This window comes from Alnus glutinosa, chromosome 9, assembly GCF_958979055.1.
Source record: "Alnus glutinosa chromosome 9, dhAlnGlut1.1, whole genome shotgun sequence".
In the NCBI taxonomy this organism is placed as follows: domain Eukaryota; kingdom Viridiplantae; phylum Streptophyta; class Magnoliopsida; order Fagales; family Betulaceae; genus Alnus; species Alnus glutinosa.
The window spans coordinates 6,306,698-6,324,823 of record NC_084894.1 but is presented as its reverse complement, the minus strand read 5'-3'; the positions used below and the strand labels follow the sequence as shown (position 1 = coordinate 6,324,823).

At 32.9% G+C, this 18,126-nt stretch overlaps 1 protein-coding gene across 1 annotated transcript; it reads left to right on the top strand.

Moving 5' to 3' along the window:
• Positions 1 to 8,520: 8,520 nt before the first annotated feature.
• Positions 8,521 to 10,011, top strand: LOC133877982 (NAC domain-containing protein 90). The gene is made up of 3 exons (XM_062316459.1): positions 8,521 to 8,721; positions 8,814 to 9,106; positions 9,455 to 10,011. Exons 1-3 carry the CDS (start codon positions 8,571 to 8,573, stop codon positions 9,743 to 9,745), a joined length of 735 nt encoding a protein of 244 aa, XP_062172443.1. The 5' UTR covers positions 8,521 to 8,570; the 3' UTR covers positions 9,746 to 10,011.
• Positions 10,012 to 18,126: the final 8,115 nt, after the last annotated feature.

The following is an 18,126-nucleotide window of genomic DNA, read 5'->3' as shown; positions in this document are numbered from 1 at the left end:
TCGATGTGTTCCAAAAAGGCCACTTTTTCCGATAATACCGTTATCCTCTAAAAAATAAAAATAAAAAATTAATAGAAAACCTGTTTTCTTTTTTTTAAAAAAAAAAAAAAAAAATCTAAAAAGTTAAAGAAATTAAGAATTTTAAAAATTAGAATTTTTTAATTAAAAAAAATAAAAAAGAAAAGAGGTGGCTGTTAGTTCAGTGTTTTTTTTTTTTAAAAGTCTTTTATTTAATATGTAAAATGAAATACTTCTCTTTTTTGTAATATAATTTCATATAATTGATTAGTTTTACTTTTTTTTTTTTTAAAAAAAAAAAAAAAAAAAAAATGGCGGAAGCAAGAGCAGTTGTGTTCATATTCGAATCGTAATTGGATTTTGGAACCTTTTTTCCTAGACTCAAGTCTGTGGGATTTGGATTCGAATTCAAATCTTCCTATATTTAATTTGGACTCCGAATAAAGGGATACAAAATGGAGAAAGCCATCGGTTTTCATGGAATCATTTTAAATTTGGATTTACGATTTAAAAAAAAAAAAAGGTGTAATTTAAAAATAGCTATTTCAAAATATATAATTTTTAAATTATATTTAATTTAAACTCATATTTAATTTAGCCTTTAAAATTATAAGTTTTTAAAACTACTCAATTTCGCATGTGATTTGCCAACACAGATTTTCTACGTTTTAAAATCGTAATTTTTTAAAAATTCAATTCCAAACAATCAATTTTTTACGATTTATTTTTAAATCTCACTTTTTATATATGAAATCGTAATGCCAAACACATCTTAATCAATTAACTAAGCTAATTGTCATCTTTGATCACCTCCACAGTCTAAGGCTAAGCTAAACTTGCTAGCAATGTAATTCATTTGGCAAGTTACGTCCAAGTTACGTTCAAGCTTAGCAATTAAGTAATTCATAATAATAATAATAAAAACACTTAGAAATTAAGTATACTTTTAATTTTGGAGGTCAACCTCAGCCCATCGCAGGGGATGGAAAAACAGTCCACCTCTACTTCAGTGATGGCTTAACAGCTAGATCCAGCTGTTAAAGGGTTTATGAATTAAGGGTCAAAGATACTTTTGACAAGGGCCAATTCTAATTATTAAGCTTAAAATATATATATATATATATAGAAAAATATTAGAATTTTTTCTAGTGTTCTTCTGAAATCTATATGAAAAGATTTAAATATAATAAAAAAATTATAAAATTGCATCAATGTCATCCAGAAGAATATAGATGTAATTTTTTTTATTACATTTTAAAAAATTGCATCCATGCATCCAGAATGACATCGAGATAATTTTTTTATTACATTTATGTCCTTCAGAAGACACCAAAGAATATTAGAATGAGCTTTAGCATTCCTCGTATATATAACTTAATAAAAAAACTTCTACAAGAAAATTTGAAGACCAAGAAAGATCAAGGCTCTCCTTAGTTTATATATAGTTTCTATTAAATCACCACTTATCCCAAAAATTTAAGCTGATAGAAGACGTAAATTTAATTATTTAATCAATACTCTAACACTTCCCATCATATGTAGGCTCAAACTTCTTTTTAATAGGTGATGCCCAACACGAAAAATATTTTAATTAAATGGGAGATTAGACGTCTATCAAAGTTCAAATTAAAAACCTTTGACTCTGATACTAAGTTAAATCACCACGTATTCTATAAGTTTAAGCGGATAAGAAATTAAAAGGGAAAAGTATACATATCCCCCTCAAACTATCACTTAATTGTCAATGTACCCACAAACTACCAATTGTGTCAATGCCCCTTCTAAGACCAACAAAAAGACAAAAGTGACCCTAATTTTTTTTTTTATAATAAGATAAAAATGTCCTTACAAATTCAAAAAAAAAAAAACTAAAACTAAAAATTTATTTTATTTTAATAATTTTACGAAATGTATTTTTGTCAATAGGGAGACATTGATACAATTAATAGTTTGAGGAATACAGTGATAATGAATTGATAGTTTGAAAGGGTAATGTGTATTTTTTTTAAATTATATATATACATATATTTAATTATTTAATTAATATTTTAACTGTTCTCTTTCCGTCCCTAGCTAGATGCTTAGATAAATATGTAATGCCTAGAATTTTTTAGAAAAGAATATTTAATTGTAGGCCCTAAAGTTAAACTTTCCAATTCTATGAATAAATGTGTTTGGTGCAGCAAAGAGAACCCCACACACTCGGGACGCGGATACGAAGAGGTAAACGAAGAGAAATTGTGGTTGTGGAGGAAAATAGAATTCCGCGTGCATGGATGGGCTAGCTTCTGAGTTTTGACAGCGACTTTTTAAGATTTCGATTTAATTTATAAAGATTTTGTGTCCTCCTCAATACTTTCAGGACTAGGTCGTGAGGGTGATGGGAGGGGGACAAAACGTTTTCCTAGCCTGTTTGGCAACCTGTTTTGGTATTCTAGATGAGCGTGTGGCCGGTTGTTTTAAAAATTAAAATTGAAAAAACACAAAAACGGGAAACATGTTTAACTTGGTTTCAAAAACAGTTCTCACCAAACAACAAAAAGACGCCTTTGATTTTTAGTGTACATCAAAAAAAGGGTAGTGTTGATATGGGGTTCGATTCATGGGAATGACGAGGAGCAATAATCAACAGCATTTCTCAAACTAATTGTCACTCTCGCACCGCCTCTTCTTCACACTACATCTATAATGCCCAAACATGGTAGCATATACGTTTCACTTTTTTGTACTCTTAAGAACCTCCTTCAACTGCATGCTGTACATCGTTGGATCCTTAGGGCTATTTTTTCTGTTTCTTTTTTGACTGATTGCCTCTTGCTTATCAAATTCTTAGGGTTAACTTTATTTTGTATCTGTATGGATCTTTGTGAGGCATAACTGATGCTACAAATAAAGACAACCCTTACATAGGTTTGTCTTAATTTATTGATTCATTGTTTTTGTTCTGTGTCGATTTCTTGAAAGTCTGTGAATATTGTTTTGTGTCAATTTCTTGCAAGTTTGTGGGATTTCTTGCAAGTGTGTTTTCGTTTGTTCTGTGTCAATTTATTGGAAGTCTTTAGGTAATTGTTAAGTAAGTTTCATGTCGTGAGCCAGCATAGATGATGTCTTGCTCTCGACCTTTTAACTGTTCGATTAAATGTGTGAAATGATAGGCTTGGATTCTAATCTCTCGTTTATGAATATTTTTTGCGATAATGTAAACATGTGAATGTTGTTTTTTTTTGGGGGGAGATCATATGAGAGATTCTTAATATACAATCCATTTAAATGACATATAAGGAAAAATAAATAAATAAATAAATCTCAATTGTTGGTTTATTCTTAAGTGAAAATTGTTTTAAAACGGTTCTCTAAACATCTTAACTACTTTTTGTTAATTGAAAACAAATTTTTTTTTTTTTTTTTGTCCCCCAAAACAATTTTGGAAATCAAAAACAAAAATTAATTTCCCAAACAAAAGGGAATTGTGGCTGCGTAGAAAAATAGTCCCCAAATTCGGCGTGCACGGATGGGCTTCTTTGTCCTCCTCAATGCCATCAAGACTGGGTCGCGAGGGTGATGGGAGGGACAAAATGTTTTCTTAGCGCCCATTTATCTGACACCAAATTAGAATAAGTCTTGCTGGCATTCAACTTTTCTATTAAATTTTTCTAACTTTGTACGTTTGTTTAGAATATTATTTCGAATAATATTTTATTTTTTAAAAAAATAAATAATATTTTTTTAAAATTTTTAAATTTTATCTCACAAAATCAAATATCATAATTCGTACAATAAATTTAATTAATATTTGACTTCAACACTCAAACGAACAATTAATGAATTTTGAGACGGTCATGTTTCTGCATATACCTTTTATTTTAGTATTTTTACTGTTTTATGCCGCCTCTATTGAGAGGACAAAACTAGATTATTTTTTGACTTATTTTTTATTATCTATATGCATTTTATATGTAATATAATTTCTGTTATAAGTTTGTTGTTGGAGAGCAAAAGTCTTTTTTCGATGTTTTGAGTCATGTAACTCTTTTTCAATTTACTTAAAATAATAATAATAATAATAATAATAATAATATATGTACATATCTCATCTGAAGTCACTATCATTTCACTGTCAAAATCTTTAGACTTTACTTGAAAGAAAAAATCTTTTGTCTTTTCTAGTTGTTTGGGTTCACTGTTCAGTGTTTGAACTTCTAGTACGAAGTAAAGACTTCTTCAAAGTTCAAACTACTTTATCCCAAAAAAAAAGAAAATTAAAAATGACTTGTTTAAACTTCTGATAACAACAGCACCGACAACGACAAAAGAGTAACAATAATAATAGTAAAATTAAATTATTTGATTGATGTGATAATATATACCGGTTCTTAAATTATTATTTATTAAAAATAAATAAATTAAAAGTTAATTAGCACTGTTATATTAACTTAGGCCCTGTTTGATATCTCTTTTCCCTTTCCCTTCTCTCTTTCCCTTTCTGACGCGTACTGACAGGAGAAACTTTTAGCAGAAATGCTGAAAAAAAATTTCAGCAAAGGACAAGTTTTTCCAAGATGCGTACTGACTGGAGGACAACTTTTTTCCTGTTTTACCCCTATACATTACGTTTATATTGCAGAATTTTTTTTCCTGTCAGCTCATGTCTGGGAAAGGAAAGGAGCGAGGGGAAGGGAAAGTATTTCTTTAATAGTAAATGAATAATACAACATATTACATATTTATCTTACTTTCATCCTATTAGATTGACGTGCAATGCCATGTCATCCCAATCAAATAGGAGTATAGCATGAAAAGTATTGCTCATAATAAATAGGGATTTGATTCATACACAACACCATCACAACAATTACACAACAACTCCTCATTGCACTCTTTGGTGCACAACAATGACACAACATCGAGGCACATTGAGGTGGGACCCATCTTAATGTGCCTTGGTGTTGTGTCATTATTGTGCATTGTGAGTGTTTTGATAATTTCTCATAAATTAAATTTGTTTGAGATTAATATATTTCTCTCTCTTTATATATATATATATATATATATATATATATATTTCTCTCTTTTTATTTTTTAAAGTGAAGAATCTCTGAATGTATGGTAAGAATATGTTTGCAATTTGAGAACTCTAACAGAACTTGTTGAGGATCAGGAATGGCTATAATTGACAGGAAAAAAAAAATGCGTAAGCAGGTGATGTCACCAAATGAACCCAAAGCGAACGCGGAGCTGGCAACTGTTTGAAAGCCGGCTCTTTTAGAGGGGACCGATCTGCGGTTTCGCACATGCTTTTGTAATTTGTATGGTGCGGCATAGACAGCCAAGCCAACTAATGCCATACCTTCACCGTCACGTTTCCAAGTCTCTGCCCATTTATGGGTTCTTATACATGAATATTAGAGAGAGATAATAAGCTGAATAGTAATGTTTTCTGCACTATAAATGAACACATTTTGTACAATAATGCTGACGTGAAGATGATTTTCGCAATGAAAAAAAAAAAATATTATTATGAATAATGCTAAAAACCACACTTATCCAAACACAATGTCACCCTGCTAATTGGTACTGGCACGTTAGCAGGATGTGATAGTAGTAACGAGATAAAAGCATGATTTTTAGAATTCATCTATTATTGTTATTAAAGAAATATCAAATAGTACACTCGCATTTTATCTTCATTCTATTGAGTTGGTATGACAGTGCCTATGAAGAACATTCACAGTGCGTTATGTAAAACCTACTTTTAGCCGGAATAGATAACAAAAAGGTCAAAACACTCCTTCAATGGATTATGCAAACCAACGCTACAATAGATGTCCCCTGCATTTGTGAAGAGTATTATCACGCCTCATGTGACGTGACATTGTTCACAGACGTGTACTTATTTTATTAATTATTCTCATTTTCTCTCGCTATCTCGAAACTTTGTGCTTCTCTTCTCCTGCATTTTCTCTCTCAGACTCTCCCAATTATACCTCTTACCTACCTATCCACCTTCCTCTTCTCCCAAGTGGGCGGAACCAGTTTCCATTCTTAAAGGAGATATCTTGGTTTCCATTTTCTGGTACGGAGGCTTCCTCTTCTCCTTCCTTGGCGATCTAGCAGTATGTTGTGGTGCCCATAATCAACGGCAGAGAAGTCATCACCCAGGCCAAGTCTGGCACGAGCAAGACCTCTATTTGGCTTCTGGGAATCGCAAGATCGAAATTTGTTGGTTTCTTGTGTTTGATTTGTTTGGTTGATGAGAACTTCGTCCTCTGCTTGGTTGATCAAAATCTCCCCCCTTGTCGATTTCAAGGATCTTCTTCCTTATTTTTTCGGGTCAAATTTGTTTAGAGTTTTTCTTCTTCAAATTTGGATGAGGTTTCAGATATAGTTGATGGGATTGTACAGTGAGAATGTGGTTTGGTCGAGGTTTTTGAGTTGGGACTTTTCGGTTTTTGTGTTTTTGGTGATAATGTGTTTTTAATTAAAATGAATAAAAATAAAAATTGATTATTTTAATAAAATATAGAAGAAGTTTAGATAAACTAATGGATTAAGGTGCTGAAAAATGATTATTTAAACTAGCAAAAATGAGTTTTCGTTAACTATTTTAGATAAAAATTTAGATCATCCACTGTGAATACTTTAACAAATACTGATGGATACTGTCACATCAACCCATTAAAATAAAGGTAAGATATATATATATATAACATTGCTATTATATTATTATTATTATTATTATTATTATTAAAGTTATGCCCTTTCAAGGTGTGTGAATATAAGTCTGTCAACTGGCCCCTCTAAGTAAAGCACAAGATTATGTTAGCGACAACCTAAGTCTACACTTTTTAAAATACATCAATTTAGATCGTCCATTTCGTGAATCCACGTGCAAGAGAATGCTATATACTTTCTAAATTCCATATAATTTAATTGGTAGAATACATTAGAGGAAATATGATCTTACTATCCTATAATATAATGGTAAGAAGATTAAAATGTCACGGTACCTTGGGCCATATCTCCAAAATTGCAGTTGACACTGCAATTTTGCAAACTAAAAATGTAATTTTAATCCAAATCACAAAAAATAATGCGTTTTTAAAAACTTGCGATTTAAAAACTTAGAGAAATTTGCGTTTTCAAACCATAGGCAAGTGGTGCGTTTTTAAAAACTCACGATTTTAAAGGCTAAACTGTAATTTTACCAAACGTTTAACTGCATTTTTAAAATTTTCGTTTTCAAATTACACATTTTAAAATCACTGTTTTTAAATAGCCCATTTTGAAATAACACTCAACTCCTACTTCGAAAGGCTATTTTTAAAGCTTTTAAAGCATCTCCAACAGAATAGGCAAATAATTCATAATAGTCAAATTTAATAATTTTTCGTCTCCATCAGAATAAGCAAAATAGATTTTTTTTCTTCTAGTGTGAATAGTTTCATTTACCTATTCACTATTCACACTACAAAGAGTTTTTTTATTATTCTCTCTCTCTCTCTCTCACTATTTCTTTCACACTTTTTTCCACACAAAATAATCTTTAAATACAAGTAGAGAGTATAATAGAATCTGTTGGAAAGAATATAGAAAAAATAGTAGCTAAAATAGAGTCATACTTTTTCAATAGCTACTTTGGCTATTATTGCTAGAAATGCTCTAAATAGGCTCTTCTGCTTGTTCACTATTTACACTACAAAAAGTTTTTTATTATTCTCTCTTTTCCTTTCCTTCTTTCTCTTTCTTTCGAGAAATGCTTGATATCCCAACATTCTTTTCAGAATTTGGTTTCAACTTGATGTGTCACAATCCTATAAGGTTGTTGCACATTTCTCAAAATGATAGATCTTATAGAATTGTGACACATCAAGTTAAAACTAAATTCTAAAAAAAAAAAAAAAAAAAAAAAAAAAAGGTTTTTGGATGTTTGGCATTCCTCCTTTCTTTTTTTTCCTATTTCTTTCACACTTTTTCCTACACAAAATGATATTTAAATGTAAATAAAGAGTAGAATAAAATTTTTTTTTGAAGAAAATATATATAAAAAAAAAAAAAAAAAAAACAATAACTAAAATAGAGAATCATACTTTTTTTAATAATTACTTTAGTTATTGGTACTTAGAGACGCCATTGGAATAGTCTCACGCAAAGCAATAAAGGAATAGAAACTCCGGATGAGGAAAAGTAGTTGGACCCCCGACAACACTTGGACACTCTATGATTGGCTAGCATTGAGGTGCTCTTAACAAAGCCTGGACCCGCAATACAGGGGAGAAAGAGGGCGGGCCGAGGGCTGACTGGTTCAAAAGACTATTATTTTTTTTATTTGACAAATTCTATTAGCACCATGGAAGCGAATCATAGGACAAAAATACATTAATTTTCTCACATAACCGCGTAAACGTCTCCACCCTATCCCAAACTTCCAAAGTTTTCTCCTTCCACTTGACAAGTCTCCCTCACCCAACCCATTCTCTGTATATATAGATATAGCTCATGCCCATTAAAGACAGTAACAAAAACAATAACAAAAATAGAAGCTTTTCCGAGGAATGGAGTTCCCACCTGGTTTTCGCTTCTACCCAACTGAAGAAGAGCTTGTTTCTTTCTACCTGCACAACAAGCTAGAAGGGAAGAGACCAGAAATTCAACGGGTTATCCCCGATCTCGGCATTTACGACATAGAACCCTGGCACCTTCCAAGTACAATTCTCTTCGAGATTGTTTTCACCTCTTATTCAGTCTTGATTGATCGTTTTAAAATTTCTAACTTCAAATTTGATTTTGTGTTGCAGAGCTTTCAGGAGAGCGGTGTAAAGAGGACACTGAGCAATGGTTTTTCTTTGCGCCAAGACAAGAACGAGAAGCTAGGGGAGGAAGACCCAGCAGAACTACAGTTTCTGGGTACTGGAAGGCAACAGGCTCTCCTGGCTACGTGTATTCATCGGATAACCGGGTGATTGGAGTGAAGAAAACCATGGTTTTCTATAAGGGAAAAGCTCCTACTGGAAGGAAAACCAAATGGAAGATGAATGAGTACAGAGCCATTGAAGAAGTAACCAGTCCATCTAGCACCGTCGTTCCCAAGGTTTGTTGATTCCAAAGATGGAAAAGTGTTAAATCACCGAAACTAATAGAGATAGATTTAATAATTTAATTTGTAGTCTGACACTCCTATCATGTGTGCTTGAATTTTCGCTTAATAAGTGGAGCTCAATCCATAAAATATTTAATTAAAATTTGGTGTGAATTGATAAAGACAAAGTTTAAATTCATGATCTTTATTTTAATACTATATTAAATTATTACTTATTTCAAGTTAATGGAAACAAGTGAATTTAATCATTTAATTTATAGTCTAACAAAAAGTAATTCTTTAATTTTCTTTTAGAATTTCTAATTATCGTAACTCATTACACTATTTATTTACCTGCAGTTGAGGCATGAATTCAGTTTGTGCCGAGTGTATGTGATATCGGGAACCTTCCGTGCATTTGATCGACGCCCAGAAATGTCAACAAGAAAAGCACAACATGAACATCCCAGTGACAGGGCTGAAGCATCTTCTCGGAACGCTACAACGGTGGAGAAAACAAGCTCATCTGAAACTTCTTACTCGGGAGGAGACCATGCTGATCTCCCAGAGACTGCAGGAAACATTACCTGGGAGATAAATGATGGTTTCGAACAACCTCTATGGGAATGGGAACAACTGAATTGGCTTTAAGTCAAGCCACGTGCTGAACTGTTGACGAAGAAAGCACTAGAAGTTCTAGAACAGCTTACTTTAGATGTACTAAATTCTTTATTTCTTTTTCTTATAGACAGAAGGGTAATAGTGAATTAGATAATGTAGATAGTCCTGATTCTAGTGGGCAAACCGAAGCTAGGAATAACCAGCAGGATGTGAGGGAAGTTTTGGGTGTAGATCGCATGTTGACAACCTTCTACTTCAATTAAATTTGAAAATGGCATCACCTTTTCTCTCTCCCATTGAAATTGTGTCCTGAACTTCCAAGCACGACTTGTGAGCCTGGAATAGGTAATAAGATGTCATATTTCAAGATCAAGTAAAAAGTGTATAACAAAACTACAAGGGGAAGAAATAGCAGAAGAATACACTTAAAGAAAAACTGTTTATTTACTCCATGTATTAATATTTAAAGAAATAAGGAGCTAATCTATCTCCAACTTGACTGGGCATCTAATTCTTTCAAATGTATTTGCTGAATCAAAATGATACAGACGATGTAAATCTCTCTCGTTAAAACATATTTCAAAATCCAAATTTAGTAACTAAATCATAAACCATTCCCCAAGGTATTATGCTTGAACTGAGTAACGCGAATCCATACTTCTTCCTCCTTCAGGAATAGAGCCTTGATAGGAAAACATGAAGATGCCTCAGTCTCTGCTTACTTTTCTGATTTACATAGACAAAGGGATGGCCAAAAACATAAAGAAAATTTCTAGATAGACGCAACTTGGTTGGGTTATTAAGGGTGGTGATGGTTTCAAATGATGTAAAAACAATATAGCCAAAAACATAAAAAGTTGCATGGGACCGGTCTAAAAATCATGGGAAGACAAAAATGGATTTGTGATGGAAATACAAGCAGAGAAGGATTTTTCTTATTAAGGGTGGTGATGGTTTCAAATGATGTATGTACCTATGAAAATTTATAAATAGACTATATAGATACAATCTGCAAAGAAATCATTGGCAAAACAGATAGAGAGTTCATTGATACCAAAGGTTGTCTAACTATCAGAAATAACTTTTTACCCCCAAATAATTTTAACAAACAGTAAGCTCTTGGTGGAAGGATATTGTTGAACAAATGGGAGCATATAAATTCTACATTGTATAGGCATGGGTCTTCTTTGTCATCCAAAAATTGTACTATTTCAGTAAGGTACGACAAAAAAGGAGGCAAATGGAACAAGAAGATCATTGCTGGTGTGTTAAGATCAAAAGAAATGCCAGAAGATGGCATAAGCAAAGTCCTTGAGAATAATAAACATGAGACTTTACATTGGTACGTCAAAGGTCAATCATCTGCGGTAAGTAATTATCGAACAGGAAAAGACACAATGGCTTATGCCTTTGTTGGTGCAACTATTCTGTATTATATTGACCAGTGGCAACTAATGGATTGATTGTTATCTTTTTTGCAGTACCTTGCATTAAGAACAGGATGACTCATCCTGTCCTAGTAATTAGGTATGAATTCATGTTGATATACATCTGATATGGCAATTTCCTGTAGTTGATCCTTTGTTGAGGCTCTGTTGTATTTTAGGGGTATGCCCCATGGCTTGTCTCAATGTCAGTCACTCCTAACAGACATTAAAGCTCAAAAGATTAGTGGCATTGGCTTTTAACAAACCCAAATGCATGCCCAACAGTTAGCACTAAGCTTTTTCCACCTCGAACAATGACTCAAATGTCTCAAAGTAGTGATGCACTCTTTTTCCCAAACTATGAAGTCTTCATTGAATTTTTAACCCCATGATCTTATTAACTAAGTCCAGAAATCGTATTACTAAGATGAATAATTATATAAAAAAATCATAAGTCAATTGTTGACTATCAAAGGAGCATATAAAGACATGGAGAGAGTTCCTAGCATTAGCCACGAGGAAGAATAGTTCAGTAGTTATTTAAGCTCATAAACATTTTCACCTTTAGGTAAGTACAATGCTTCTGGCTTTGTCTTTGAAAATAGTATACATCAATTGCAAATTGTTTCCAACAACTTCTTGGTTCTTTCTTGTTGCAGTTACTTTTGGAAAAACATGCACCGCTTTTAATGATTCTATGCTGTTTTAAATTTTCATGCTAGCTTAATAATATGATATAGAGCCATTCTTTAACCAACTGATCTACCCTGCATGTACTCGTTTCGTGGTTGAGGCTTATGCCTCACCTTGCAATATAATCAAATGCTCTCTGATACTTTCTCCATCTAATTTAGTAAAACCACATTCTATAAACAACAAACTATCAATGGTTCTCTAGGCTGAGCTATAGCAGCTTCCAGCAACTGCCAATAATAAAATTTAACATTATATATATGGATAGTGGCACATCATAGCTTGAGTATTTTTACTTATGCAGATTTTTTTAATTTATTTTATGTTCCTTCCTATTAGGGGTTCTCTTTTATACTCCATGTGTACTAGGGTTGCGCTCCTCTGCGCATGCTTTATTAATGAAATGACATTACTTATCCAAAATAAATAAATAAATTTCTTCTTGCATACAAGAAATTTCTACTTGGGAAGTTGCACTTGGACATTGGATACGTATATGCTCTCTGTGCCAGCAAAATTTTGATGCAGAAGAGCATCTCAATGTACTTTTGTTAGAGATCAACTCCATCTCTATGTACTTGTATCATGCACGTCAGCACTCATTTGCAACGCACACCAAGCATTTCACTATAGTTCCACTAACACATTCAACATTTGGGCTATTTTATCAGATTCTTCTGCAGGACTGCCTGCAGCTCCTTAATTAACTTCAGGACTACAAACGTACATTCACTTCCAAAACACCACTTGTATGTCATGAATTTTGCTACGGACAAAGTTTTCCTCCACATTGGATTAGAGAAATTTCTTCTAATCCAGTCTATTAAACTGACAGGTGTCCAAAATGCATGTGAAAATTAAAAATGCATGGTGAAAACCACATGCATGTTTGGACACATTTCAGTTTAATAGACCTGGTTTGAAGAAATTCCTATAACCCAACTTGAAGGAAAACTAGAGAAACTGAGAGCACACTAAGTGGTGAATACCTTCTCAAGGATGAAACCTTTGGACGCTTCTAGAAATGAAGGAAACAAAGAATCAAAAGGAGATTCAAGGAATCATTCAGCGAAGGCTAAACTAAATTAGTCTCTAAAAACAGGAAAAATTCTCACCGTTTGTGATCAAAATAATTTTACTAAATGCATTATCATTCCAATTGCCTTTTAATATATGGACTCAATGAATGTAAGGTACTTGTGCTAGTAATAAAAATTTCAAGTACGCATATATGATATATCACTTTCCTGAAACCGATCTTAATGGGCCGTTTACGGTTTACCAACCAAATCTGAAATCCCTAAAACTAAAATGCTAAAACTAGATGAAAATTAGCGTAAATAATTACGAGATATCTGACGAAGTCCCTCTTTTCTTTTCCCTTCCTTTGGTTCCAAACCAAAATAGTAAAAAATTAAAAGGAATCACAATGAACGAGGTAATTAAGCTAGAAAATAGCGAGCCAATGCGTCGAGAAATGGAAGAAGTAGACAGATAGACATGTACGTACAAGAGAAACGACGTACCTTGGATCTTTTTGTCGCCATTTTTGCAACTTGGAGAGTTGGAGTTTTATATCAACTGAAGGAGGGCGCAGGAGGGAGTAGAGACAGAGAGAGCGTTCAATGGAGACAGCGAGACTTTGGCGCTTGCCCGTGTATGCACTGTCAGCGACCGCCGCATTAAGACAAATCAACGACCGCCACGTTTTTATATTTCAATTCCACATTATTTAAAAAAATATATATATAATTACACCGTTGATCCTTGAAATTGACTATAATTATTTTTCACTCTCTGTGATTTAAAAAGTTCATAAGAGGTCATTATGGTAAATACTAATTACAAATCAGCCTTTGAATATTCCATCCAAAAATTAACAGATTCCGTTAGTCAGCTACGTCACACCTAATAGGAAAATCGACACATTTCCATTACAATAAAAAATAATAAAATCTAATAAAAATATAAATAAATAAAATATTAGTTTAAAAAAAATTAAAAAATACAAAAGGCCACCCCCAAAGGGCAGCCACCCTTTTGTATTTTTTTTATTTTTATTTTTTTAAAAAAAACAAATATTTATATATATATATTTTTTTATTGTAATAGACATGTGTCAACTTTTTATTGGGTGTAACGTGGCTAATTAACGGAATCTGTTAACCTAGTGGATGAAAAATTGATATAGGGAGTGATTCGTAATTATTGTTTAGTACGATGACCTACTATAAACTTTTTAAACCACAGAAAGTGAAAAATAATTATGACTAACCTTAAGGGCTAACGGTGCAATTATCCCTTATTTTAACACAAAAAATTAAGTTATAAAAAAATGATGAGAGATAAATTCAGCCAAAGAGATCTCACCCAAGGGGTGGGTGGGTCGTGGGGTGAGATCTCACAACATACCCGCATGGTGAGATCCCCTCGTGGGTGGGCCACGACCACTTACCCACGGATCACATGGTAGGAGTGGGTGGATGGAGAGATTCTACAGCTATGGGTGTAAACGAACTGAGCTATTCGTGAGCTTACTTGAGATCGATTAGACTTGAGCTGGAATCGATCATTAAATGAGCTACTCGTGAATACAAAATTAAGCTCAATTATTAAACGATACAAACTCATATAAATTGGGCTCAACTCGATTAATGCTCGTAAATCCATTCATATAAAGATCGAGTCGTTTATTAAGGCTCGACTCGTACGTGTGTGTGTGTGTGTGTGTATATATACATATAAAGATCGAGTCGTTTATTAAGGCTCGACTCGTACGTGTGTGTGTGTGTATATATATATATATATAATAAAAATAAGTTATAGATTAATTTGTTACTGTATAACTTATTTTTATAATATAGTGTATTAATAAACAATATAATAAGGAGTTGATAATGTTATTAATGATTTAGACACATTAAATTGTGTTATTATTAAACATCTTTTGTCATTTTTACCAAGGAACTTGTGCAAATAATGCAAGGAAAAAAAAATTAACTTAATATATATATTTTTTTTTTCAGTATTTACAGATTTTTATTTCAAATTATTTAAAATTGTTGGTTAAAACAAACATTTGATCATGATTCCTAAAGTTGTTGGTTTAACTATTTTAAAGTTAAATAAGGTTGTCTTGTTAAATTAGCTGTTGAGCCGATGCAGTGTCAAATGGAGTTGCTAGTTGAGCCAAAAAATAGTTATCTATATTGTATTTGTAATTGTTTAAATGTGATTTGTAAGGTTTAGTTTATTATAGTTATGAAATTTCTTTTGTAATTGCTTTTGAAGATAGTATTAATAAAATTAGTTTAATTTGTTTATTTTAATGCTAAAATAAAGAATTTAAATTATTTGACTCGGGTCGAGCCTGAGCTCGATCAGTAATCCTTCCATAGCGAGCCAAGTTTGAACACTAAATTCAGGCTCGTGTCGAGCTCAAGCTTGATACCAAAACAAATGAACCGATCCCGAACAACTAATACTCGCTAAAGATTGGCTCATTTACACCTCTACCTCCGACAATGGGCGATGAGATGGATCTTTACCTCATACCATTCTTTTTTTTTTTCGTTCTTCTTTTTCTTTTATTATTTTTAAATAATGTTAATGTGACATATGATACACGTTGTAATCTTGAAAAGTCTTAATGTGATGGCGCGTTAAGTTTTTAGACAGGAGATGGACAAAAAGACTAAGGGCACGTTTGGGTGTTGTTTTATATTTTTTTATATTTTTAAAAATTGTTTGGGTTAGTTTTTCAATGTAAAATTGTACTTGGGTTTTACCCAACCCGTTTTAAGCCCAAATTCAAAAAAAAAAAAAAAAAAAAACCCCCTCAAAAATAATAATAAAATAATTAAAAACCCAAGGGTGCCTGAGTCATCCTAGGGCATCTGTGGGTGGTAGCCGAACCACCATTCGGGGGTGGATCGGCCACCCCCGAAATTAAAGGGGGGTGGCCAAGCTCCCGTCTAATTTTGGATGACTCGGCTACCCCCAAAATACTAAAACAGTGGTTGGGGGTGGCTCGACCACTCCCAAACAGCTGCTGGGGGTGGCTGAGCACCCTCTTGGGGGTGACACTCAAGCAGAGCCACCCTAGAGGTAGTTCGAAAACCACCAAAATTTTGTTTTTATTTTTTTTAAATCAATTTTTTGTTTTATAATAATAATAATAATAATAATAATAAATTTTTATATATATATATATATATATATATATATATATATATATATATATATATATATATATATATATATATATATATATATATATATGTTTCCTAATTATATTCTATTCAATTCACACTCTCAAACATATTTTTCCTATTTTGTCTTAGATTCTCTAACCTATCCAAACAAAATTTTCTAAAACAATTTTTTTTTTTTTTTCCTGTATTCATACTTTTAAATATAATAAAATATAATAGAATATATTGCAAAAAATCAAACACTCAAACAACCTTAACAAATGAACCCTAACAAATTAACGCATCTATATAGCAAAAGGGCATATAAGAGCATTTCCAGAAATAAAATCTAAAATAGTTGTTGAAAAAATACAACTTTCTACTTTAATTACTATTTGTTTTTTATATTATTTCTAACAGATTATCTATTATACTCTCTACTTGCTTTTAAATATTATTTCTCATTATTATTTTTATTATATTTTTGCAACACTCAATTTCCACACAATCAACCTCCTTGAACCCAAACAACCGCGAAACCTAAATTACAGTCACCAGAATTCCACACCCATTCAACTTCCAACCAAAACAACAACAAACACCAATTATCTCCAGAATTGATCAAACCCAAATCCCCAAATCCGGGGACACAAGTAAACAAGGATTACAAAATCGTTCCCAACAAATCTCATGGGTTTATCTAAAATCCAACTAAAGATTCACACACAAACATGGCCGGATGTTCGACGACGACCCGCAAGAAAATCGGTGCTTCTACTTGTCGGAATTCGGGTGTGGGTCACGGCTCCTCTGGTTTCTCGGTCGACCCACCTCTCTCGGAAACTCCTTCTCTCCGATTCTTCTCCTTCCTTCTTCGTCGAAATGTGGGATTAAAAGAGAGGGATGGAAATGAGAAGAGAGGGAGAGAGAAAATTAATGGTTTGATATAGGAGATGCGGGTAGAGTGATAGAGATGGAAAGAAAAAATATTAGTAAAAAAAGTTTTAACTGATAAATAGTAAATATATTGTCTATTCACTGTTTATCTGTTAGGAAAAAAAATACTGAATTGACTATTCTACTAGAGATGCTCTAAGAGCACTAGCAACAGACACCCAACTATTTTTCTTAATTTATGAAAAATTTAAGAAACCAAATCATTTTTTTTTTTTTTTTTATATATATATAAATACACTCCAAGATTCCCTTAATCTTTCCTTATATCATTAAAATATTGTTTTTTATTTTTTCTTTTATTTTTGTATTCATTTCTTTTATTCTCTCTTGTGACCCCTTTGTTTTTCCAAGTTTCCCAAATAAACAGCAGCTCTCTCCTTCTCCAATTCTTCCTCCGTCGTTCCAGGTTTATTGAGGAGGGCGGCATCTCCTCCGATCTAGCTTGTGTCTAAGCACTCCCTCTGGCGATTCTCGCCTTGCTCTTTTCTTGGCTCTGCTGGAAAGGGTTGTATCGGCAGGCAATGAAGCGGAGGAACCATGAATCGGTGAAGTGGCAGTGGCCATGAGAGTGGACAGGCGCATCGTGTTAAAATCAGAAAAAAAAAAAAACACTAAAATAATTAAGCTCTGGGTACGTACCGGCTACGAGGATCTCCACGGCGAATTCGGTGTAGCAGAAGACGGAGAGCAAAGTGGAGATGCCGGAGACGGCGAAGGACAAGATGACGGCGAGGCCGGCGTGCTCTTTGGCTTCGAGGCCAGTGAGGACGAAGATGCTGGCGTCAATGACCACGTCGGCGCCAATCTCGTGCTGGCTTCGAGCCTTGACCTCCACGAGCTCCGTTTGTCCATGGAGCGCGCAGGAGAGAGAGTCAGACAGAGATACGTTTTTTTTTTTTATTTTTTAAATATTGGATTGGGTAGAACTGTAATACTCAATGATGGAGCCCTATTTTAGAGTAATTACTGTAATTTTTTTTCTTTTTTTTTTAATTATTTTAATTATTATTTTTTAACTTTTTACAAATTTTCTCTATTTTAAAAAATAGTACTAGTGCTCTAAAAAGGCATCAAAGCCACGCAGCTAGAAATTTGCAGCTTTCCAAATAAAAAAAAAAAAAAAAAAAGAAAAGAAAAAAGC